The sequence below is a fragment of the Bos mutus genome, chromosome 7, assembly GCF_027580195.1.
Source record: "Bos mutus isolate GX-2022 chromosome 7, NWIPB_WYAK_1.1, whole genome shotgun sequence".
Classification (NCBI taxonomy): domain Eukaryota; kingdom Metazoa; phylum Chordata; class Mammalia; order Artiodactyla; family Bovidae; genus Bos; species Bos mutus.
The window spans coordinates 45579359-45603937 of NC_091623.1; the positions used below are offsets into that span (position 1 = coordinate 45579359).

General features: G+C 54.7%; 3 protein-coding genes across 3 annotated transcripts; 2 read left to right on the top strand and 1 right to left on the bottom strand.

Moving 5' to 3' along the window:
* Positions 1-287: 287 nt before the first annotated feature.
* Positions 288-7377, bottom strand: ABHD8 (abhydrolase domain containing 8). The gene is made up of 5 exons (XM_005909774.3): positions 7175-7377; positions 5190-5937; positions 2842-3012; positions 2480-2696; positions 288-985 (listed from the first exon to the last, which is right to left on the bottom strand). Exons 2-5 carry the CDS (start codon positions 5927-5929, stop codon positions 815-817), a joined length of 1299 nt encoding a protein of 432 aa, XP_005909836.1. The 5' UTR covers positions 5930-5937; positions 7175-7377; the 3' UTR covers positions 288-814.
* A 1646-nt stretch (positions 7378-9023) lies between these two features.
* On the top strand, positions 9024-10138 carry MRPL34 (mitochondrial ribosomal protein L34). The gene is made up of 2 exons (XM_005909773.3): positions 9024-9254; positions 9464-10138. The coding sequence occupies exons 1-2, from the start codon at positions 9181-9183 to the stop codon at positions 9678-9680; spliced, it is 291 nt and encodes a 96-aa protein (XP_005909835.1). The 5' UTR covers positions 9024-9180; the 3' UTR covers positions 9681-10138.
* A 2731-nt stretch (positions 10139-12869) lies between these two features.
* On the top strand, positions 12870-22957 carry DDA1 (DET1 and DDB1 associated 1). The gene is made up of 5 exons (XM_070373279.1): positions 12870-13008; positions 20169-20249; positions 20474-20525; positions 21221-21282; positions 22258-22957. Exons 1-5 carry the CDS (start codon positions 13006-13008, stop codon positions 22366-22368), a joined length of 309 nt encoding a protein of 102 aa, XP_070229380.1. The 5' UTR covers positions 12870-13005; the 3' UTR covers positions 22369-22957.
* The last annotated feature ends 1622 nt before the right edge of the window (positions 22958-24579 follow it).

The following is a 24579-nucleotide window of genomic DNA, read 5'->3' on the forward strand; positions in this document are numbered from 1 at the left end:
ACTATTCAGATGCAATGGCCACTGAGCCTTATCTCAACTTTAGCATCAACCTCAGTTGGTTCTCCTCCTCTCCAGGGACTGTCTTCTGCTCCGGGAATGCTGCCCAAGCAGGCCCTGTGTTTTGAGAAGGGAGGTGAACTCGGAAAGCAAGCCTGGACCACCTACACCCTCAAGTCTTTGTGGGTCAGCCCTGAAGGGGAGGTACTTGAGTCAATTCAGTCTACACCTGGGGAAACTGAGGCTCAGGGTGGCCCTATGCTGTGGTCACCCAACACAAGTCTGGAGGCTCAGATTGTCACTTCTTTTTATTGAGTTACAATAAGAGATGTGCAGGTTCGGTGGCTCCAGCCCCCTCCCAAGCCCTCCCTACTTGGGCAACAATAGCTCCCAGCGCCAAGGAATGGGGGATCAGGGGTCTCGGGCATTGTGGCGGGGGTCCCGAGAGTCCCCGTGGGGCTCGTGGGTCCTAGGATCAAGCACGGTGGACACGGAAGACAGCGGGGTGGCGGCCTGCCTCGGCCCTGGCATTGTGGGGGAGGGGGCTTCTGTACAAGGTCACCCTCCGCGGGGGTCACTGCTGCGGCCCCGAAACACCGATGGGCCCCACAGGACTAGCAGAATCCAAGTGTGTCCACTTGGCTCCCACGAATGCCGCATCGTCCGGCCCAGCCGGCCAGGGGGCGTCTCCCTGACCTGACCCCGCCCACTGGAGCGAATGGCCCGCCCACCTGGTCCGTGCTGCAGGACCCAAGCCGGTTCAGGACTCTTCCTCCCGTTCTTCGGCTCACTAAGAGATACCCGGCCAGCTCAGTGGCTACTTCTTTTCCTCTGGGGGCGCAGGCAGGGGCTCGGGCAGGGCCTTGGGCGAGGGCTCGGGCTCCCAGAGCAGGAATTCGTGGAGCAGCGTGTTGACGGTCTCCGGACACTCCAGCATCACCATGTGACTGCCTTCATCGATGAGCTTCAGGAAGGCCAGGAGCAGGATCTGCAGAGGAGGCGAGCTCAGAGTGGCTAGAGCCAGGACCCGGGAGCTCAGGGCCGCTCAACCCCTATCTATGTATGGCCTGCAGCATCAGGAAGTCCTTCTTGCAATCTACCCTATATTCCTTCTTTTCCATATAAGGGGGAGCTAAAGGATGGCCTGTCACCCTCCATGCGTTTTAAGTCGCTTCAGTCCTATCTGACTCTCTGCTACTCTATGGGCTATAGCCCGCCAGGCTCCTCTGTTCATGGGATTCTCCAGGCAAGAATACTGGAACAGGTTGCCATACCCTCCTCCAGGGGATCTTCCTGACCCAGGGATCGAACTGGTGTCTCTTAAGTCTCCTGGCAGGCAAGTTCTTTACCACAAGTGCCGCCTATGAAGCTTGGCCTGTCACCCTGCTGGGGCCTAATTCAGTATTCATTCATTTTGCCTTTCTTAAGTGCCTACAATATGTCCAGAGCAGGATTTTTCAACTTGGGCACTCATGGCATTTGGGGCGGGATCATTCTCTGAGATGAGGACTATAGGATGTTGAACAGCATCCCTAGCTTCAATCCACTAGATGCCAGCTGCAGCATCCCACTCCCCCACCACAGTGTGACAAAAATCTCTCCAGGGAATTCCCTGGTGGTCCAGTGGGTAGGACTCTGCATTCTCACTACTGAGGGCTCAGGTTCAATCCCTGGTTGGGGAACTAATATCCCACAAGTTGCATGGCATGGTCAAAAATAAAATAATAATAAAATTAAAATAAAACCAGACATTGCCAAATATCTCTAGGGAGCAAAGTCATCTCAGTGGGAACTCACTGAGAGTGACAGACGGACAGTCTCTCATGCTAAGGTCGGGTTTCTCAATCTCCACAGGATAGACACTTGGCATTGGGTCATTTTCTGCAGTGGGGCTGTCTTGCTCCCTATAGATAACTGAAGAGCATCCCTGGCCTCCACCCACCAGGTTCCAGAAGCACCTCCCTTGCCCACGGTCATGACATGTCTGCAGACATTTTCAAGTGTCCCCTGTGGGGCAGAATCATCCCTGGTTAAGAACCGATGGTACAGAGCTATTCTAAGCACTAAGGATCCTAAGACCCTTTCTGGGGACTCTGATCTAAAGACTCCCACTCACTCTCTTGCAGGATTATGTTGCCCATCACAAATCCCAGCTGTGAAGAGTGCCTTTTTTTTCTTTTGGGCCACACCACATGGCATGTGGGATTCTAGTTCCCCAACGAAGGATCGAACCCATGCCCCCTGCAGTGGAAGTGTGAAGTGCTAACCACTGGACCGCCAGGGAGGTCTGGTGAAGGGTGCCTTTTAGCAGGCAGAGGGGACAGCACATAATCCAAACTCCTGTCCCAGGCAGCCCCACTTTCTGGACTCCACCTTTGACCCTCAATCTAAGCTCTGATGCCCCTCGGGCTGGAGCACAGAGCAGAGTCCCCCTGCGCTGTGCAGGGGGGATTTAAGGGGTGTGGTGACTGGGGTGCCATACCTCAGCCATGCGCTGGTCTTCCTCCACTGGCACAAACTTGTCGTGCATGCCATGGACAAGCAAAACCGGCACGGTGAGCTCAGCGTGGTAGACCTCGTCGCCCTCGGGCCAGTACTGGCCGCTCATCATGGCCCGAAGCACAAAGGAAGACACGTTGAACGCGTTGCCCTCCTTCAGCAGCTGCTTTTCTTTGGCCCCTTGGCGGGCAAAGCCGGCCCTGGGGGTGGGGGGTGGGTGGGGAGCACTGCTGGAGCCCTCAGGCCATCTCAGCCACCAGCGGTGCTCCGCATGCCAGCCCCAGCCATGTAGCCTCCCCTCCCATCCAGCTTGGGGAGATGTTGGGGCAGGGCCGGGTCACTCACTTGAGGAAGCTCCAGGCCAGACAGGGCGACAAACAGTGCAGGACGCACGTGGGCATGTTGAAGACAGAGCAGAGGCTGGGCTCCAGGGCCGTGGGCCCGCCGCCGTTGATCATGATCACCTTGTGCACCAGGTCTGGGTACTCGTGCGCCAGGAACGTGCAGAAGGAGACGCTGCCCCACAGGCAGATGGGGGGGAGGGTCGAAAGGCAGCGGTCAGCAGGATACAAGCAGCGAGAGGGTGAATGCCCTCCCCTCACCCAGAGGCAGGTCCTTGATGGCCAAGATTCTTCCCGTGGGGTCCATGAGCACCAAATGGGGGTGAGGGAAGGGAGGGGCAACCCAAATGCCCTGAAATTGTGCGACTGTGTGTGTGTGTGTGTGTGTGTTGAAGGTGGATTTTTTTTTCTTTTGGAGAAAGGATCCAAATACAGAACTTTTATCAGATCCTCAAAGTCATCATAACCCCCAAAGAGGTAAGAATTACTTATTGTCAAGTGTTGGGAAAGCTATTTGATTAAACAAAACCTTTGGCTTCTCAGAGAATGTCACTGTTTCCAGTGTATCCCTTCCCTTTAAATCTGCCTGCAATGCAGGAGACCCCGGTTTAATTCCTGGGTTGGAAAGATCTGCTGGAGAAGGATAGGCTACCCACTCCAGTACTCTTGGGCTTCCCTTGTGGCTCAGCTGGTAAAGAATCCTCCTGCAATGCGGGAGACCTGGGTTCGATCCCTGAGTTGGGAAGATCCCCTGGAGAAGGGAAAGGCTACCCACTCCAGTATTCTGGCCTGGAGAATTCCATGGACTATATAGTCCATGGGGTCACTAAGTGTCGGACACCGTTGAACAACTTTCATTTTCACTTCACCTTCCCTTTAAGGATCTTCTCTTATTGGCCTCTGGGTTTGTCTCATCTGCCTGCTTTATGCAAGGTGGAAGGGTGCAGGTACCTCTCATTACCCTGAAAGCAGGGTTTAGGCAAATGACGGCCTGAGGGCTAGCTGCTTGTTTCTGTTGTTAAACTTCACTTTAAAATTCTGTAAATGTGTACAATAGCTTATAAATAAAGATTTACTGGAACAAAGCCACACCCAAACAATTGTAAATTTGTTTACAATTATGTCTGCTTTCCTCCTTCTAGAGTGGTAGGCTTGTGAAGTTTCAACAAAGACCAACCATAAGGCCTGCAAACCTAAAGTATTTACTCTTTGGCCCTTTGAGAAAAAGTTCGCCGACTCCTGCTAAAAAGAGGAACAGGATACAAGCAGAAGTCAAAATGGACTTGACTGTGCCAGTGACTCACTGTGTGTCCTCGGGCAAACTCCTTAACCCCTCTGACATATCATCTCCACATCTGTGACACAGAAACTGTGCTGACCTCATAGGATTGTTATGGGGTCACAGGGGTTTCCACACATGGGTGTGCATTTAATGGAGGAGTCATTATTGTAAGCATCTGCTTTGGGGTATGTTTTCATATGAACAAATAGGAGCTATGCTACTGGCCTTCCTTTCTTTTATGTAACATTTCTTTTTCTTGTCTAATTGCATGCACTACAACCGCGAAAACAATGGCTCTCAACCTGGCTGGCTGATCAGACCCTGCCTTTCATCCTAGGTGAAGGACAGAATGGTACCACTTGGCAGTGATCAGACACCAAGACCCAGAGCCTTCCATGGTGTGGGCTCTCATCTAAATGCCCAGGTGGTATTATCTATCACCCCTTTAAGGGAGAGTACATGCATATTAAGTCACTTCAGTCATGTCCGATTCTTTGCACCTCTATGGACTGTAGCCCTCCAGGCTACTCTGTCTGGGAGGATTCTCCAGGCAAGAATACTGGAGTGGGTTGCCATGCCCTCATCCAGGGGATCTTCCCAAGCCAGGGATTGAACCTGAGTCTCTCCTGCATTGGCAGCCAGGGTTCTTTACCACTAATGCCACCTGGGAAGCCCTTAAGGAAGAGTGAATTAAAGTAAACTGTACCCTTGTAAACAAAAGTTATGAGATTCCAATTAGTCTTTGCTTAGAGCCCTTTGGGTCTCCAGAGCAATTCTTGAATTTAATAGAAGACAGTGGTTTTCAGCTAGGGGTGATTCTGCCCAGCAGAGGACCTTGGCACTATCTACAGGCATTTTTGATTGTCACAGTCATCACTAGACCATCATGCTAGTTCAGGGATGGAGACACTGCTTTAAAACAATGTGAAACAACAGTATTTGTGGCAGGAGTCCATGTGTTGTAGATGTTAGTGGGATTTTTCAAAAAGGGAAATCAATATTTTGCGAGTGGGTGTGGTTCCTGCCAGTCCCCACCCCTCACCCTCATCCCCACCGCAGCATTGGCTCACCCATAGGAATGCCCAATGAGCACGTTGCGCTTCTTGGCATAGCGCTTGAAGATTGCACGCATGTCCTCCGCCAGTGCATAGAAGGTGTAGGCGGCGGCCACTTGGGGCGCTGAGCTGGCCCCGTGGCCGGCCAGGTCAGGCGCCACCACCTCGTAGCCCAGACGCACAAAGAAGTCCAGCTGTTCCTTCCAGATGGCCAGGGAACCGCCGACACCGTGGATGAAAAAGAGCACCACGTCAGCCTGGGCGCCCTTACAGCTGGTGATGCGCTTCTCACAGTCAATGTGGATGGTCCGCTTGGGGCGTCGGGCTCGCCGCCGCCGGCCACCACTGCCGCTCCCAGCACTGCCTGGGACCGAGCGGCCATCGCTGCCCGCTGGGTCCGCCAGCTCTACCTCAAGGGCGGCTGGTGGCTCCCCGGAGCCATTCTGCCCGTGCAGGAGGTCAGCTCGTGGTGCCCGGCCCAGGTTCTCCACCAGTAACCGCCCATTGCGGTACACGGTGATTCTGCGCTGGCAGCGGACCAAGCCGGACTGGTCCCCCTGGGCGGCGTCCGACAGTGGCGGAGGTGGGGTCGGGGCCGGAGCGGGTCCCGCATGCTTTACCCGCAGCACACGGCCAGGTTTGACCTCCACAAATGTGTAGCCATCGCTGGACTCCACGCTCTCCAGTGGCCCTACTGCATTGGGTGGCGCGCCCAGCAGGCAGCAAAAGATCCCATCGGTCACGCCGGTCAGCATGGTGTGTCCTGTGAGTGGGGGTGACAGCCAGGTCAGAGGCTGTCTGAATAGGAAGCCCTTCATGCCCACACTACCCACTCTCTATATCTGGGGTGGGTGAGCTGCACTGGGAGGCCCTGTCTAGGCCCCAGTTTAGGGGTGGTCAGAACCAGGCACGGACTGAGATGTTTTGTCTGTTCAGTGCCTGTGTGGTGGTCAGCCAGCCCCGTGGGTCAGCCTAGTCTACCTCAAAGAGAAGGCTGTGGCTATGGCTGACAACAAGAGGCATCCATGGGGAAGGTGGTAGAATTGGGGGTTGGGGGGCTTCCTGGAGAAAGGGACATTGTGGCAAATGTGACCCATCCCTGAGGACCCTCCAGCTCAGGTTTATAACTTATGCCTTCCTAAATCCGTTCATTCATTTGTCCATTCATTCACTCATGCACTCTTTTGTTAACTCACTTTCACTAAACCAGCATAACTTGAAGGCTCCAAAGATACCTTAAAAATATGCAGATCCCAACAATGAGCCCCCATCCCAGGCCTCTAAACGTGGTTTCTTAAAGTTAAGTCCCTGGGAGAGGAGTTTCAGGACTGAGCTCCAGAAGGCCTTACCCAGCTCCCTAAGATCATGGGTGCAATGGGTCTGTTTCACAGACCAACAAGCTGAGGCCCAGACACTCTGGAAAGAAGCTGCTATGTCCCCACTGGTCAGTACCCTGGATTCTAGGGAATGTGATACACAGCCTCCAGTGGTGGAGGTGAGGATGGAGCCCTGGCTGGGGGCCTCCAGGCCTCCATTCCCGCTCCCTGGGCCACCCCCCGCCCCGCCGTGGCCATGGCAACTGCAGGCAGTTACATAACTCGAGGGGGATACTCGTGCAGCGCACCCACATTGTTTAGGCCCTGATGATGGGACCAACCCTTCCCCGTCCCCATCCTGGGCTCCGCGGGGATAATGAACGCCGAAATTCCAGCCTGCGGTAGCCCATACTTGCTGGTGGAGGGGGAACAGGCCGCACCCCCCGCCTCCGGCGGGGTTCCAACCCGGAATTGCGAAGGGGGGGCGCAAATGCGCCATGCCAGCCCCCTTCCACAGAGCCAGGCCCTCAGCTCCTGGGTGCCCGTCAGCCCTGTGGCGGGATCGAGGCCACTGGGGCACCGCGGCTTTCTAAGAGCCCGAGGGCGGGCTTTGTGGACACCCCCTCCAAAGTGAAAGATCTAGGGGCCTCAATGTCCCTTTCCCACGGTCCTCTCCCTGCTCACCTCATCGAGGGCCCTGGGACCCGGGGCAGGGCAGAGGGGTCCCGGGCAGAGAAGCCAGCGTCCGCCTGCAGGCGCCGTTTACATGGTGGCGCGGGGTCTGCCCGGGCACGTCTAAGCGGGCTGGCACGGGCCCGGGGCGGTCAGCACGGGGACATCCCGCTACCTCCAAGCAAGCCGGCCCTTTAAGTGTCTCCCCGGGCGGGACCGTGAGCCGACTGACTGGCGTCTCGGCCAATCGCAGCTGCGTAGTGACCTGGCCTAGTTAGACTGCCAATCAGACTCGGAAGCTCCGGGATTAGGGCGGGCTCTTGGGGCAACGGCCCCGCCCAGCTCAGGGGTTTACCGAGGTGGAAGGAGAGATTGGGCCTGGTCCAACGCCGAGAAGGGGTCGGAAACTGAGGACTTCCGGGCCCCTGGGAGGTAGCAACCGGAGCCCTCCTCGCTGCAAAGAGGATTTCCTCGGCCAGCCTCAGCCTCCGTACTGGCCTGTCTCCTCTACACGTCGCCCCAATGCCCCTTTCTCTAAGCTCACCTTTTCTTTCTACAATATCGCAGATCTTTGCCATTTGCAAAGGAAATTGCAAAAGGCGAGGAAACAGGCTCATAAAGGGCACAAGGTCACAAAGTAAGCTGGAGGAGCAGAGATGGGACTTGGGACTACGGCTGTGTGACTCCAAGTCCTGCAAATAGTTGTTCTTTAAACCATTAAACAGGTATCTTGGAGCTATTAGGAATTAGTTTCACAGATAGGCCATTTTAACTGTTAGTCAATTTAACTGGTGACTCTGGTCCCAGCTGGAGCCAGAGAGCCCACAATTCAAATTCAGCTTCTGCCGTTTGCTGATATATGACCTTGGGCAAGTCCCTTCCCTGAGACTCCATTTATTTCTTTATGAAATTAATTCCCTCTCCCGCATGTGTTAAAACTCTTAGCGAGGAAAGTGCTCCATATGTTATTGACATTATTATTGTACTGCTGTCGTATTGTAGTGGTTTGCTAAATGATGGTGGAGGTAGGATGGGCTTCAGATGACAAGGGGTTAACCATCCCTTGCCCACTCCTATCCCCTGGAATTTGCTGCCGGAGCTGGATTAGGTCCAGCCACCCACTCTTGCCCACTCAGGGTGCTCCTGGGAGACTACAGTTTTATTCATGCAGAAAAAAAATTCCCCGCCCCCTCCCCAAGGTGGGTGATGCTGCGGGGCGGGGGCGGGTTGGACCAGAGGGAGGGACTGGAGTCGGGGAAAGGAGAGTATCTGAAGAGGATTTTTAAAAGATGAACAGGAGAGCACCAAGCAAAGGAGGGAGGGTGTGTGTGTATGTCGAAGGCAGGCTTCAAATGCCTGTCAAATATTTTCCCTGGGGCAATAAGGCGCCATAGAGGGTACGTAAGAAGGGAAAGAGCTCAGGTACGAGTATTAGAAAAATAGAGACTGAAAGGGGACACCACCAAGGGCAAGCCTGCAATCCTTGAGTTCTGCAGATTGAGAAACTGAATGACCACCCCAAGGACATCCAGCCAACTCCATCTCAGACCTCCTGGGCTCCCCGCCAAGGGGCGGAGACTTGGCTGAGGCGAAAGGAAAGCTGCCAGCCAGCTGTGCGCCATCTGCCTTGCTCCCTCTGGGGGTGGGAGATTGAACCAGCCGTTTCCTGAGGCTGCCACCAGCTGCGCCACCGTCGCCCCCGGGCACCCTCTGCAGGTCTACCAGAGAAGAAACTACAACTCCCAGCAGACCCAGGGAAATAATGTTTTGTAGGCAAGCGCATGCGGAGAAGGCGCCGTTCGCCTGCCGCCTGCTGGTCCAGAAGAAGAACTACACTCTCCTGAGGGCAAGGACGCTCACGCCAGAGGTGCGTTGCGTCTACGTAGAACTACAACAATGCCCAGGAAATGTGGGCTCCGCTGTAGAAGAAACTACATTTCCCAGAAGCCCTCGTTCCGCAGCTGCGGAGCCTATAGGCTGCGGAATAGCTGGAAACTGACGGCGTGCTGCGGCTGAACATGGCTTTCTCGGTCGGATCGGTCGGTTGCCTGTTGGGCCCCGTCAGTAGGTCAGCGGGGCTGCTGGGTGGCAGGTGAGTCTTCATGGGGACAGCTTCTCAAATCTGGGAGTAAGAGCGGCGTCGAGGGCTGCCTCCAGGTATTTACCAGTCGCATGACCTTCCAGTGCCCTGCGAACTCCTCGAGTACCTTTTCCTTTCAGGCTCCCTCCCGGCTTTGAGCTCCACGCGGAAGTCACACAGCGCCCCCTCTGACCTTTCTCTCCGTCTCTCTGCTCCCGCAGGTGGCTCCAGGGTTCCCGGGCCTGGCTGGGGCTCCCCGACACCCGGAGACTCCCCGTCATTCAGCAGACCAGGGGCAGGACGCGCGGGAACGAGTATCAGCCAAGCAACATCAAACGCAAGAATAAGCATGGTTGGATCCGGCGCTTGAGCACGCCAAACGGCGTCCAGGTCATTCTTCGCCGCATGCACAAGGGTCGAAAATCATTGAGCCATTGAGGAGTGCGACGTGGCGGCTGGATCTCCCCATTAAAGCATTTCCCTCGCTTAGTCTGCGGCTGTTTTTGTGGAGAGCTGGGGAGCAAAGAGTCGGACACGACTAAGCGACTGAACTGAACTGGGGAGCAGGGACTACTGGGACGGACATGAATCCTTCTCTAGGTTTCTCGAAGAGGGAATGGGAAGTCAGACCTTGCCAGAGTGCCTTTTTACGCTCTTGAATTAGGAAGACTTTGGAGCAATAGTCCACAGATGGTACAGCGAACACTTTTGTAACCCCGTACATAGCTGAATTCACAATTCGTCCTGCCCTCTCCTGTGAGGCAGATCTAAATATTTCAGAATGCACCTCTCCAAAATAAGGTTCCATTAATACATATTAACAAAACTTTTCTCAGCTTAAAAAAGTCAACAATTCCTTTATGTTGTTAAAAATCTAATAAATGTTCAAATTTTCACTTGTCTTATAAAATGTCATAATTCCCACAAGTTCTAGGAAGGCTTGTGAGCGGTGGAAGGGGTTTGAACTCTCCACATGCCCCTTGGGTATGGGCACTGTGATCTGGAGCAAGACCTTAGCCCTCTGAGGTTCTTTTGGTTCCTGTAAAAAGGGACTTCTCTGGTAGTCCAAGTGGTTAAGATTCTTAACTTTCCCAACTGCACGGGGGCAGGTTCAATCCTGTATGCTGGGTGGCGTGGCCAAAAATAAAGTAGATTCATCCTTAAAATGAGATGCTCATTTCTTCTTTGCTATGTTGGTGGTGGTGGTTTAGTTGTTAAGTCGAGTCAGACTCTTTGCAACCCCATGGACTATAGCCTGCCAGGCTTCTCTGTCCATGGGATTTTCCAGGCAAGTATACTGGAGTGGGTTGTCATTTCCTTCTCCGTGTTGTTGGAGTAATAATATTCTGTAACTTACTGAGTACTTCCTCAAAAAGTCCTTGTATCCAGGCTGTAGGCTGGGGGTGGGGTTTTGTGGGGCTTCTTCATACCCAGGCAATTTGGACTCAGTTCACCATGGAGTCAGGGCTGGGAGGATGATCGTGAGGATTGTAGAAGCCCAGAGGAGGCACTGGACCTTGCCTTGGGAAGAAGGCAGTAAGACAAGGCTTCTTCGAGAAGGTGGTCCAAAAGGAGAGACTGGACGAGTCAGGATAAAAGGTGGACGAAGGAGGCCGAAGAGTCCCAGAATTTTGGGGCAAGGAGGCGGGACTGGATCTTTGGGCTACTGAGGAGCCATGGGAAGTGTTTCAGAGATAGTCTATTCCGTCAGTTCAAAGATAGTCAAACGACTAGTGGGGAAGTTTCAGTTCAGTTCAGTTCAGTCGCTCAGTCGTGTCCGACTCCTTGCGACCCCATGAATCGCAGCACGCCAGACCTCCCTGTCCATCACCAACTCCCGGAGTTCACCCAGACTCACATCCATCGAGTCAGTGATGCCATCCAGCCATCTCATCCTCTGTCGTCCCCTTCTCCTCCTGCCCCCAATCCCTCCCAGCATCAGAGTCTTTTCCAATGAGTCAACTCTTCACATGAGGTGGCCAAAGTACTGGAGTTTCAGCTTTAGCATCATTCCCTCCAAAGAAATCCCAGGGCTGATCTCTTTCAGAATGGACTGGTTGGATCTCCTTGCAGTCCAAGGGACTCTCAAGAGTCTTCTCCAACACCACAGTTCAAAGGCATCAATTCTTGAGTGCTCAGCCTTCTTCACAGTCCAACTCTCACATCCATACATGACCACAAGAAAAACCATAGCCTTGACTAGACGAACCTTTGTTGGCAAAGTAATGTCTCTGCTTTTGAATATGCTATCTAGGTTGGTCATAACTTTCCTTCCAAGGAGTAAGTGTCTTTTAATTTCATGGCTGCAGTCACCATCTGCAGTGATTTTTGAGCCCCAAAAAATAAAGTCTGACACTGTTTACCCATCTATTTCCCATGAAGTGATGGGACCAGATGCCATGATCTTCGTTTTCTGAATGTTGAGCTTTAAGCCAACTTTTTCACTCTCCACTTTCATCAAGAGGCTTTTGAGTTCCTCTTCACTTTCTGCCATAAGGGTGGTGTCATCTGCATATCTGAGGTTATTGAGATTTCTCCCAGCAATCTTGATTCCAGCTTGTGTTTCTTTCAGTCCAGCGTTTCTCATGATGTACTCTGCATATAGGTTAAATAAGCAGGTGACAATATACAGCCTTGACGAACTCCTTTTCCTATTTGGAACCAGTCTGTTGTTCCATGTCCAGTTCTGACTGTTGCTTCCTGACCTGCATACAAATTTCTCAAGAGGCAGATCAGGTGGTCTGGTATTCCCATCTCTTTCAGAATTCTCCACAGTTTATTGTGATCCACACAGTCAAAGGCTTTGGCATAGTCAATAAAGCAGAAATAGATGTTTTTCTGGAACTCTCTTGCTTTTTCCATGATCCAGAGGATGTTGGCAACTTGATCTCTGGTTCCTCTGCCTTTTCTAAAACCAGCTTGCACAACAGGAAGTTCACGGTTCACATATTGCTGAAGCCTGGCTTGGAGAATTTTGAGCATTACTTTACTAGCGTGTGAGATGAGTGCAATTGTGTGGTAGTTTGAGCATTCTTTGGCATTGCCTTTCTTTGGGATTGGAATGAAAACTGACCTTTTCCAGTCCTGTGGCCACTGCTGAGTTTTCCAAATTTGCTGGCATATTGAGTGCAGCACTTTCACAGCATCATCTTTCAGGATTTGGAATAGCTCAACTGGAATTCTATCACCTCCATTAGCTTTGTTCATAGTGATGCTTTCTAAGGCCCACTTGACTTCACATTCCAGTTTAGATATGCTGAAACCTAAAAGGTTGGAACCCTGGGGAAGAGGCTGGGAGTGTTACGGCGGGTGCCCATCCTTCCAGGGCTGCTGTGAGAACCCCATGAACCACCATATGAAAAAGCGTAGCAAATGTTAGAGAGCGGCGGGACCTCCAGGTATTGCGGACTACAAATCCCAAGGGGCTTTGGGGACCCGGCCTCCACCCATTTCCGATTTCACCGCTCTCAGCTTGCAAGTCTCGGGCGGGGTTTTGCTCTCTCAACGTAACTTGACCACGAAGGAGGAGGCGTGACGACCAATGGGCGAGTGGTATGGCCGGATCTGGCCAATGGGGGGCGCAAAGGCCGCGTAACTTGGAGGCGGAGCCAGAGGGCAGACCAATGATGGAAGGGCGGTCGCACCATCATCTTAGGCTGCGCAGTGGCTGGAAGTTACTGTGCGGCGGCGGCTAAGAAGGCGGCTGTGGTGGCGGTGGCGGCGGCTGAGGCGGTGGCTGAGGCGGTGACGGAGGAAACAGAAGATGGTGAGAGTGGCCGGCAGGGCCGTATTCCCCCTCCGCTCGACAAAATGGCGCCGCGGGCCCACCCATTTCCAGTAATCCCTGAGGCCCCTCACCGCCCTACCCGGCCCCCTCGGGCCCGGCCCCGGCCCCGCCCCTCCATCTGACCTGTGACCTTCGATCCCCCCGGACCCTGCTGTGAGCTTCCTGCTTACCCCACCCTGGCTCCATCTTCGACCCCTGACCTTTTTTAGGCTTCCAGGCCCTGACAACTCATTCATTTCCGGGTCGCGGGTCCCCCCGGAAATCGCCTGGTGGATGGGGATGGGGTCCCCCAGACCCTGGAACTCAGGCCTAGTACTCCGCGCCCCGGGCCTGGGCCTTTTCAGTTCGGGAGGGTTTGGGAGGCCGGCCTGAGCCTCGAGGCGGGGAGGGGGCTTGACATAGTGACAAGCGGGGCTTTGTCGCGGAAGGAAGTGCGACATCGCGAACTGCCCTGGTCCCTCAGAGCCCTAACCCCACCCCCGACATTCCGGCCCCGACCAGCTGGAAGAGGGAGCAACTTTATCTCTCCAATCACCAGGCCCTTTCCCTGCTAAATGGGGGTAGCAATAGTCCAGACCTCATCGGGTTGTGATAATTTAGGGAACTGACGTCTTAAAGGGCTTGGGACAGTAAACGCTCAGCAGATAAGCTGGGTGACTCGGGGATGGTGACTTTCTCTCCCAGCTGTCTCCTCATCTTGAAGTGGGGATGATGCCAGCGTGTAGTTGGGAGGTTAAAATCCCCCTTGGGCCACTCAGTCATCCTGGGGTTTGTGTCTGGTGGTTCTCTGGGGTTCAGTCTTTTCACCTGTGAAGTGGGACCCAGCCTTAGAGTTGGGCTGAAGTCCCCTCCATTCCCCCCACTATTTGGCATCCCCAGGGCTGACAGAGGTGGTCGAAGCTTTTGTCAGGGCAAATCAAATAGCACTATCCCTGGACTCAAAGGTGTAGTCCTTAGGATGTCATGACTTCTTGTCAGGAAGAGTATGGGAAAGTGGTAAGTTGGTTCCTAGCAGGTAGGTCCCCAGGCCTGGGAGTTATCTTCGATTGCTCGCTGCAAACCTTATTGCCTGCGTTCAGTCCTTAAAGAGGGTTCTGTTGGCTCAGCCACCAGAACAAATTCTGAATCTATCCATGGCTCCCCACCCTGGTCCAGGCACTGCCACCTCCCGCCTGAACGCCTGCCAGCCTCCTACCTGGTCTCCTTGCCTCCATCCTGCCCCACTGGCAGTCTGTAATGCACCAAGAACCAGAGGGCGCTTTTAAATATGTCAATCAGATAATACCACCATCTCGCTTACAAAACATTCCGGGAGCTTCCTGCTGTCACCCCAATGAAACCCACCTCCCCGCTCAGCCTCCAGAGTCCCCCTGCTTACCTCTGTGGCCTCATCTGTACCCACTTCACCCCTCTCCCCATGAGCTCCAGCCACTGTGGGCTTGTTTTCACATCTTCACATTCCAAGTCCCTGCCACCCCAGGGGCTTTGCGCCTGTTACTCCTTCTGCCTGGAATTCTCATCCTCCCAGGAATATCATCCGCCAGAGGGCCCCTTTCTGACTGCAGGAGACCCCCGTGTCTCTATTTTCTGCACACCATTTCTTTTCCTCATCTTGCTTTGGTTGGGTCACTGGCAGGCTGCCTGCACAGGGACTGGCGCACCGATACTCAGTGAGTGTTTGCTGAAGCAGTGGACAGCTTCTGGGCCCAGCTGTAGCTGGGATTTGTCTTGCTGAGGTGAGGATTTCTCCCTGTGTCTGAGGCTTCATTTTCCTGCTCAGCTAACAGGAAGTACAGGTCATCCTGTCTGCATTAATTTATTCAGCACAGACGCACTGCTGCTAATAATGCTCAGTTGATGCTACCACCTCAGGGCTGCTCTGGATAAAGCTATTTCTCCATATTGTCTTACTGGAGCTCAGAACAACCCTGGTTCACAGCAGGAACAGCCAGGCTGGGAGTTCACCCGCCCCAGGTCACACAGCCAGGGAGAGGCCCGTCCAGCATTCAGTGCAAGCCTGGGGCTCCGGAGCCTCTCACCACTCTGCCACCCGGCCGCATGTGATCCCTGTCAGGGGCCCAGGGTTGAGCCAACCCTGCCCTCTGCCTCAGGGAGGGGACAGTCCATGAAGGAGCTGGGCGTGTAAACAGATGGCCTCGTTGGGGTGGGTGTGAGCATGGCTCCCAAGGTGTGGGGAGAGGTAAGGGGGAGGCGGGGTTTGAGCTGGCTGGAGAGGTTGGTGGGTGTTCCCCCATGGAAAACGGAGGGGCATTGGTGGAGGGTGGCTGAGGCTGGGGAGGAGTGTGGCAGCAGGCTGGCATGGGCTAAGCCCCGCCAGGGCTGTGGAGGGGGACCCCGTCCTCTCCTTTCAGGTCTGAGGCCTGCATCACTGGGCCTGGGCCTCCTCCCCACCCCCTCCGCTGCTGTCATGGGCCTCACGTGGCACCTCGTGGTGCCCTGTCCTTGTGGCCACTCGGCTTTCACCACACGCTCTTTGATCCACACCCGTGTCCCCATGCACTGGCTGTTCCCAGGGGCCGGGGGTAGGACTGCTGTGGCTCCCCGCAGTGCCCTCGTGCCTGGCGTGGGGCCCGCCACATGGCTGGGTCCCGAGAAAAGCCTGCCAGATGGATGAAGCAGATCCCATGGTCTGGAACTGAGCTGAGGCAGGGGTCCTGGGACAGGGAAGGCACGTGTGAGGGGCTCTGGGCTGACTTCGGGGCAGTAGGTCACTCAGATATGAGGGCCGCCTCCTCGGTGGGAGCAGGAGGCTCATCCCGCTGCCATCTTGCTTAGGCCCAGCAGAGGGAGAGGTTGGTCCCACGAGGTGAAAAACCCTGTTCCTGCCTGCCCCATAGGGGGATGGGGGATCCCCTAATGGCGGCTTCCCCGAGGGCGCAACCCGCAGGAGACAGTCACGGCAGCGGAACACCCGAGGGAAGGTTCACATGGCCTGCAGGCTCTGAGCCTCGGCTTTTAGGCGGGGAAGTGGGGGCACTGGCGTCACGGGAACAGGAGCTTACCTCCAAGACTGGGCAGACCTGGATTCAGCCAGCTTCTTGTTTCCCTTTGGGGCTGGGGGACCTCTGACGAGTGTCATGTGAGCTTTCTGCCTCAGTTTCCTCGACTGTATGAGGGGGTGCCTCCAGCTTGGGGGGGCCCTGGTCCTCCCCCTCTGTACACCTCCAGGCCTGAAGGCAGTGTTGCTGTCCTGCTCTGCTGGACGTCAGTCATTGCCCCAGGCTCTCAGCTGTCGTTCCTCCCCAAGGCTCTTGTGCCTCGGTTTTCTGAGGCGGACACAGCTTCTGTTGGCCTTTGTTCCTCACATCTTGTGGCCAGAGACCTGACCCCCACCCAGAGTCAGGGTCTTCCCCTTCCGGAGCACACAGCTGGTGCCAGCATGCCAGGGAAAAAGGACTTTCCACGAGTCAGGGCCATGGGTGAATGCCGTTGCTGGCTCCCTGGCACCTTGCAGACCTAAAGCTTCTGGCGCCTGAGCCCTTGCCCCAGGCAGTGGGGTGTGAGGGGGCAGGGATGGCCAACCTGCTCCCTTTAGGCTTCTGCCCACCCTCTCCCCAGGCATTCTTCCCTCACAAAGCAGCCTTTGGATGTGGGGACCCCAGGAGCAGCTCCCGAACTGACTGTCGTCCCCACAGTGTTTGACGAAGAGCTCAGATCAGATCAGATCAGTCACTCAGTCGTGTCCGACTCTTTGCGGCCCCATGAATTGCAGCACACCAGGCCTCCCTGTCCATCACCAACTCCCGGAGTTCACCCAGACTCACGTCCATCGAATCGGTGATGCCATCCACCCATCTCATCCTGTGTCGTCCCCTTCTCCTCTTGCCCCCAATCCCTCCCAGCATCAGAGTCTTTTTCAATGAGTCAACTCTTCGCATGAGGTGGCCAAAGTACTGGAGTTTCAGCTTTAGCATCATTCCTTCCAAAGAAATCCCAGGGCTGATCTTCAGAATGGACTGGTTGGATCTCCTTGCAGTCCAAGGGACTCTCAAGAGTCTTCTCCAACACCACAGTTCAAAAGCATCAATTCTTCGGCGCTCAGCCTTCTTCACAGTCCAACTCTCACATCCATACATGACCATAGGAAAAACCATAGCCTTGACTAGACGAACCTTTGTTGGCAAAGTAATGTCTCTGCTTTTGAATATGCTATCTAGGTTGGTCATAACTTTCCTTCCAAGGAGTAAGCATCTTTTAATCTCATGGCTGCAGTCACCATCTGCAGTGATTTTTGAGCCCCCCACAATAAAGTCTGACACTGTTTCCACTGTTTCCCCATCTATTTCCCATGAAGTGATGAGACCGGATGCCATGATCTTCGTTTTCTGAGTGTTGAGCTTTAAGCCAACTTTTTCGCTCTCCTCTTTCACTTTCATCAAGAGGCTTTGAGTTCCTCTTCACTTTCTGCCATAAGGGTAGTGTCATCTGCATATCTGAGATTATTGATATTTCTCCCGGCAATCTTGATTCCAGCTTGTGTTTCTTTCAGTCCAGCGTTTCTCATGATGTACTCTGCATATAGGTTAAATAAGCAGGGTGACAATATACAGCCTTGACATCCTCCTTTTCCTATTTGGAACCAGTCTATTGTTCCATGTCCAGTTCTCACTGTTGCTTCCTGACCTGCATACAAATTTCTCAAGAGGCAGATCAGGTGGTCTGGTATTCCCATCTCTTTCAGAATTCTCCACAGTTTATTGTGATCCACACAGTCAAAGGCTTTGGCATAGTCAATAAAGCAGAAATAGATGTTTTTCTGGAACTCTCTTGCTTTTTCCATGATCCAGCGGATGTTGGCAACTTGATCTCTGGTTCCTCTGCCTTTTCTAAAACCAGCTTGCACATCAGGAAGTTCACAGTTCACATATTGCTGAAGCCTGGCTTGGAGAATTTTGAGCATTACTTTACTAGCGTGTGAGATGAGTGCAATTGTGCGGTAGTTTGAGCATTCTTTGGCATTGCCTTTCTTTGGGATTGGAATGAAAACTGACTTTTTCCAGTCCTGTGGCCACTGCTGAGTTTTCCAAATTTGCTGGCATATTGAGTGCAGCACTTTCACAGCATCATCTTTCAGGATTTGGAATAGCTCAACTGGAATTCTATCACCTCCACTAGCTTTGTTCATAGTGATGCTTTCTAATGCCCACTTGACTTCACATTCCAGGATGTCTGGCTCTAGGTCAGTGATCACACCATCGTGATTATCTGGGTCGTGAAGATCTTTTTTCTACAGTTCTTCTGTGTATTCTTGCCCCCTCTTCTTAATATCTTCTGCTTCTGTTAGGTCCATACCATTTCTGTCCTTTATCGAGCCCACCTTTGCATGAAATGTTCCCTTGGTATCTCTAATTTTCTTGAAGAGATCTCTAGTCTTTCCCATTCTGTTGTTTTCCTCTATTTCTTTGCATTGATCACTGAAGAAGGCTTTCTTATCTCTTCTTGCTATTCTTTGAAACTCTGCATTCAGATGCTTGTATCTTTCCTCTGCTCCTTTGCTTTTCGCTTCTCTTCCTTTCACAGCTATTTGTAAGGCCTGCCCAGACAGCCATTTTGCTTTTTTGCATTTCTTTTCCATGGGGATGGTCTTGATCCCTGTCTCCTGTACAATGTCACGAACCTCCATCCATAGTTCATCAGGCACTCTATCTATCAGATCTAGGCCCTTAAATCTATTTCTCACTTCCACTGTATAATCATAAGGGATTTGATTTAGGTCATACCTGAATGGTCTAGTGGTTTTCCCTACTTTCTTCAATTTAAGTCGAATTTGGCAATAAGAAGTTCATGGTCTGAGCCACAGTCAGCTCCTGGTCTTGTTTTTGCTGACTGTATAGAGCTTCTCCATCTTTGGCTGCAAAGAACATAATCAATCTGATTTCGGTGTTGACCATCTGGTGATGTCCACGTATAGCGTCTTCTCTTGTGTTGTTGGAAGAGGGTGTTTGTTATGACCAGTGCATTTTCTTGAGAAATGCACTGGTCGTAACAAAGAAAAGAGTTCAACCAGGTTTAAAAAGCTAGCACTGACAGACTGAAACTTAGGTTTCTGAGTTTTCACAAGACTTGGAAGCTGGGTTGACCCTGGGCTCTGTCTGGGTCCTGTGTGCATGCAGCCTCTGAGTCCCAGCTGCCCTTTCCCCTTCGCCCAGGCTCCTGCTCCCCCAGCTCCATGCATTGTCACGGGGTGTCTTAGGGCAGACAAGTCTCTCTCCATCCCAGGACTCTATCAGAGATGCCTAAATGGAGATGAGACCAGGAGTTTTATCTCCAACAAGCACAGAAGGCAGGTCTGCAGTTGGATGGCCTGGGACCAGTTCCCCACCCTGCTGCTCACTCCTGACTTGACATAAGTGTCTGTTCCTTTTTGAGCCTCAATTTCCCCACACCTCTTGGACTTCCCTGATAGCTCAGTTGGTAAAGAATCCGCCTGCAATGCAGGAGACCCTGGTTCGATTCCTGGGTCGGGAAGATCTGCTGGAGAAGGGATAGGCTACCCACTCCAGTATTCTTGGGCTTCCCTTGTAGATCAGATGGTAAAGAATCCACCTGCAATGCAAGAAACCTGGGTTTGATCCCTGAGTTGGGAAGATTCCCTGGAGAAGGGAAGGGCTACCCACTCCAGTATTCTGGCCTGGAGAATTCTGTGGACTGTATAGTCCATGGGGTCGCACAGTGATGGGGCTGGTGTGAGGACTGGGCATTCCTAGTTAACTCAGATGGTAAAGAATCTGCCTGCAGTGCAAGAGACCTGGGTTCAACCCCTGGGCTGGTGGTCCCCCAGAGAAGGAAATGGCTACCCACTCCAATATTCTTGTCTGGAGAATTCCATGGACAGAGGAGCCTGGCAGGCTACAGTCCATGCGGTCGCAAAAGAGTCAGCCACGACTGAGCAGCTAACACTTTCACTTTCATGGGAGAACGAGCCCTAACCCCGGGGTTGTTTGCTCCTAAGAGTAGACACATCAGGTAGCCAGCCCAAGGGCGAGTTCTAGAAAACGTGACCAATGGGACAGAAAGAAGGAAGCGGAAGCTGTCTGGTAGCCCGCCCTGCCCCGGGTGCTCTGGGGGCAGCCCAGCCTGCCACCCGGTTTCTCACTCACCATCTTCCTGTCTTCCAGGCAGATTTTCTGAAAGGACTGCCTGTCTACAACAAAAGCAATTTTAGTAGATTTCATGCCGACTCTGTGTGCAAAGCCTCGGTGAGTACGTAGGCCATAAGCTGCCTCGAGGGAAAGGGTCGGGATGACGTGCAGCCCGAGGGTCAGAGTCTTGTCTGGAACAGAGACCAAGCTTCAAGCCCAGCCCCACTCGAAATCGTTGCATGTCTTTTAATCTGCCTGGGAGTGAGGGTGCCAAGTTGAGGTGTGTGGAGACCGAAGACCCGCCCACTCTCCTAACCCATGCCTTCCCACCCCTCTTGCAGAACCGACGTCCCTCAGTCTACCTGCCCACTAGGGAGTACCCGTCTGAACAGAGTAAGTGGCTGCTGTCCTGTGCCATCCCGGCTGGTGAGGGGAAAGGCCATGGGGTGGTACAAGAGGGGACTGTAGGAAGCTGGGCCACTCCCAGCCCTTGGGAGCAGCCGGAAGCCTGCCTTGCCCTGGGACCCTCCTGATCTCCCCACCGGCATCTACAGTCTGACCCCATCGAGTCAGATGGGCCCCACCTGGCTCCCTCCAGGTGGGCAGCCTGGGGAGTGAGTGTCTGGAAGAGGAACCTGCAGGGAGAGGCTTGGAGCCCGCAGAACAGGGGGATCTCATGGTTATTTGTTGTGGTCCTGGTGTGTTCTTTTAACTGTGAAAAAGAACCCCGGACCTTTCTCTGCTCACTCTGCAGTCACTGGGGCTCGGTCACGTGGATCTGTGCTCCTGGTCTGTCTGGGCAAATAGGAGATGGCAGGCCGGGGCTTGTTCCCTGCCCGAGGGTGGAATCTGAGCTCGCTTCAGACTCCACCTGGGAGGCCGGGACCCCGTCGCGGCAGCTGGCTCAGGCTGCTGCTAGTGGCAGTGCTCAGGTTGGGGGCTTTTTGGCTTCTGGGAATCTGCTCCTGGGTTGGGCGTGTGACTTGAGTCCCAGAGAGTCCACCCAGACAGTCCAGAGGCCATGTAAGGGAAGGCGGTGCCAGCTGGGGTGGCCAGCTTCTCCCTACAGCTTTGTCTTTCCTCCTCAGTCATCGTGACAGAGAAAACAAACATTCTTTTGCGCTACCTACATCAGCAATGGGACAAAAAGGTAAAGCGCGTGGGGGTGGGTGCTGGGCCTCGGGGAGGGACGCAGTGCCCAACGGGGGCTGAGTTGGGGAAGAGCGCTGGTGGCTAGGGGACTGAGTGTTCAGGTTGGGCCGCGCGGGCTGGGTAGGAGTTTGCCAGATGATCCAGGAGAGGGAAGAATGCTCTAGAGGAGAGAAGGGCTGTTCCGAGGCCATGGGGCTCTGGTGCCTGGGGACAGGCAGGGGCTTGGTAAGCTGTGCTGAGAGGCCTGGCTCCCCAGAGGGTGTGGGGAGCACGGCCCCGGTGGCAGGTGGACGTGGGTGCTGTTACTTAATCTTCATTCAATGATGAAAGGCTCACGTGATTAAGAAATTCAGGCCCCACTGGGGTGTGTAGCTGAGGTGAAAAGTCATCTTCCCCACAAAGGGCCATCTTTCGGACAGGATTTTTTTTGCTGTCTTGAAAATCTGCCTGTGTAGTTTTGCCACATGGTCAGGTGGTCTTATTTCCTCTAATGCTGACCACTGGACAGTGACCTGCTCTGGGCTAGGTTGACGGGGACCCCATGATGCAGTGACTGCTCGGAACACCCCAGCCCCAGGCTCCACAAGCCTTGCTCCGCACAAGCGAGGGAAGGAACTTTTCCCAAGTCAGCACACTTTCCCTTTCTATGGCAATTCGGGGGCCTCCCCAGGCGGCTCTTGAGTGCCCTTCACCCTCCGGCACAGCAGGTGGCATCTCTGTCTGAGAAATGGGCCACGTGGGGGTTCACTGAGACGTCGTGGTGACTCCATGATGCGCCTGTCATAGGCTGGGGTCCCCAGTGGCTCGGCAGGGCAGGTTCAGGGGACAGAAGGGTCTGCCCGGCCAGGGGCCCTGGATCAGCCCAGGCCCAGCTCAGGGAGGCACTGGAGCCCTGGAGCTGCAGAAGCAGCCTCAGACTTTAGGCACTCCCCCATGGGGAAGCTCACGGCCGCTCTGCTCCCCTGCCCCCCAGAATGCCGCCAAGAAGAGAGACCAGGAGCAAGTGGAGCTAGAGGGCGAGAGCTCGGCGCCGCCCCGCAAGGTCGCGCGGACCGACAGCCCGGACATGCACGAGGACACTTAAGACTCACGCCCCCCTCAGGCGCCTCCCATCTTGTCTGCTCCTTGCCCACCTGCCTTGTGTAAGCGACCCCGCCCCACCCCTTCGCCGGCCCGCCCATACCCCTTCCACACCACTTCCAACCTCATAGGAGCCAATGTATTTATTTTCCTTGAGTTTTTATTTATGCTGTAAAACGCACCAAGCGATGGTTACAGGGGACGCCAGACCCAGTAGTGTGATGTTGGTAGACGCTTTAAAACAAAAACAAAAACGTTGTTACTCACCTCCCCCTGTCCCCTCCCCTTCCTCCTCTTGCCCCCCAGTTCTCCTCTGGAAAACTGGAGCGTGTCTACAAGGGTCCAGAGCCGGGACCCCACTGCGGCCGGCCGGCAAGGGTGGGGGCCCTTCTCCCAGCGCCCACCTCCCGGTCCGGGCCTTAAAGACTTTGCCTTGTCTCGAGTTCCACCGGGACCTATTCTGTGCCCAGACCTTGCTCTGAGCTCGAGTAAGGGGGAGAAGTCAGCCCTTCTGGATCTTTCTCTTAAGTCATTTTATCATGGACTAGTGCGTGCTCCGTGTCCACCCCAATAAAAGGATCTTTCCTACCCGACCTTGCGTCTTTGCTCGGCGTGCCTCGGCACCAGAGGACAGAGTCCCTGAGAGTCGTCCCATCGTCACCAAGAGGAGCCAAGAGGGGCCTCCAGACACTGGGGCCCCAGAACCAGCTGGATCCTCTGTTGGGCCTGCGTGGCCATCTTGCTCAGAGTCAAGACCTGCCTGGACCCTCCCCTCGGCCTCACCCGCATCACAGTGTCCCCAAGGACCAGGACACCCTCCCCCATCCCCGCCGGAAGAACGGTCCATGCTGCCAAGGATGGAGCTGTGGTGGGCTCCATGCCCAGGACATCAGCGAGCAGGGCAACATGCCCACCCACCATCGTGGAAACAGGTGGCCTGGCCTCCCGCCTTGGCTCAGAAGGCGGCGTGTGGAGCGCCAAGGAAAGCCCAACCCCAGTGCCCTCGGGCAGCAGATTCCTTGGCCAGTCCTGGCCACCAGCTGGGCTGGGTTTGGGGCTGACCCCAGGGAGGTAGGGGGCATTCGGGCTCCAGGCAGAAGGTTCAAGGCCCTGAGCACCAGGGCACAGGGCCAGGGGAATGCCACTTCTAGCCCCCTCCCTTGAACGGGAGCCAGAGTGTTGGAGCTGATTGCTGGAGTGGTGGTGAGGGGTCGGGCTGTGGAGTGAGGGAGACAGCAGGCTGCAGGGGTTGCCTGTCCCAGGGTATCACCATGGAGATGGCAGCCTGAGTCAGACTGCTTGGTCCTGGGCCACCAGGGGTCTGCTGGGTGGAAGGTTCTAGGCTCAGCTGCCCAGCGGTGGGGCCCAGCTCTGGGTGTCTCTGCAGCAGTGTTCAGTTCTTCAGCAGTGGTCATAAAGCAGGTGCTTAGGAAAGGCAGGTTTGACCGTGGTCATGCCAGGGAGGGCCAAGTCCCTGGAGGCTCTCAGACCAGCTTGGAATCGCTAGTCTCAGGGGTTGGCCTGGCCCTGGGGAGGCGCGTGGTGTCACCAGCTGTTGGTGACTGAGTAGATGGCAGGAGTTCAGCTTCAAAGGCCACGGGGCCTGGGCAGGTCTTGTCCTTCAGCCTGTCCTTCCCCAAGGCTCACCCACACCTCCCTGGCCCCAGGGGGCTGGGTGCCATCTCCTGCCTGCGCTGTCCATGGTGTGGGTGGGGTCCCATGGCCTCTCCATGGTCTCCTCAGCTTAGGCCCCTCAGCTAGCCTCCACCCACTCCTCCTGCCTTTGGGGCCCTCCTTACTCTGCTCCCCGCAAACACCACACTCTGCCTTCCCACACCTCGTGCCTTTGCACAGGCTGCTCTCCTGCCTCTAGTGAACCCTGATGTCTTTTCTATGGCCTCCCAAAGTGCCCCTGCCTCACGCTGGCTCCACCAGCCCTGGGGCAGGGACTTTCTGACTCTGAGCCTCTGGATGTGGACCCCCTGAGGCTGGGAGAGGCCACGCCCATTCCTGATCACTCAGTGAAGGGTCCTGGCCACTGTGACAGCGGTGTGACAGCGGTCACACAGCAGGGCCGTGCCAGCCCTTCCGCGATGCTGCCCCCGAACACACCGTCCCCATAACATGGAGACTCAGGCACCAGGTGCCTTCAGATGCCCACACCCCGAGTGCCCCCTGTGGCCCTTGACTTCTCAGATGTCAGCCTGGGAGGCAG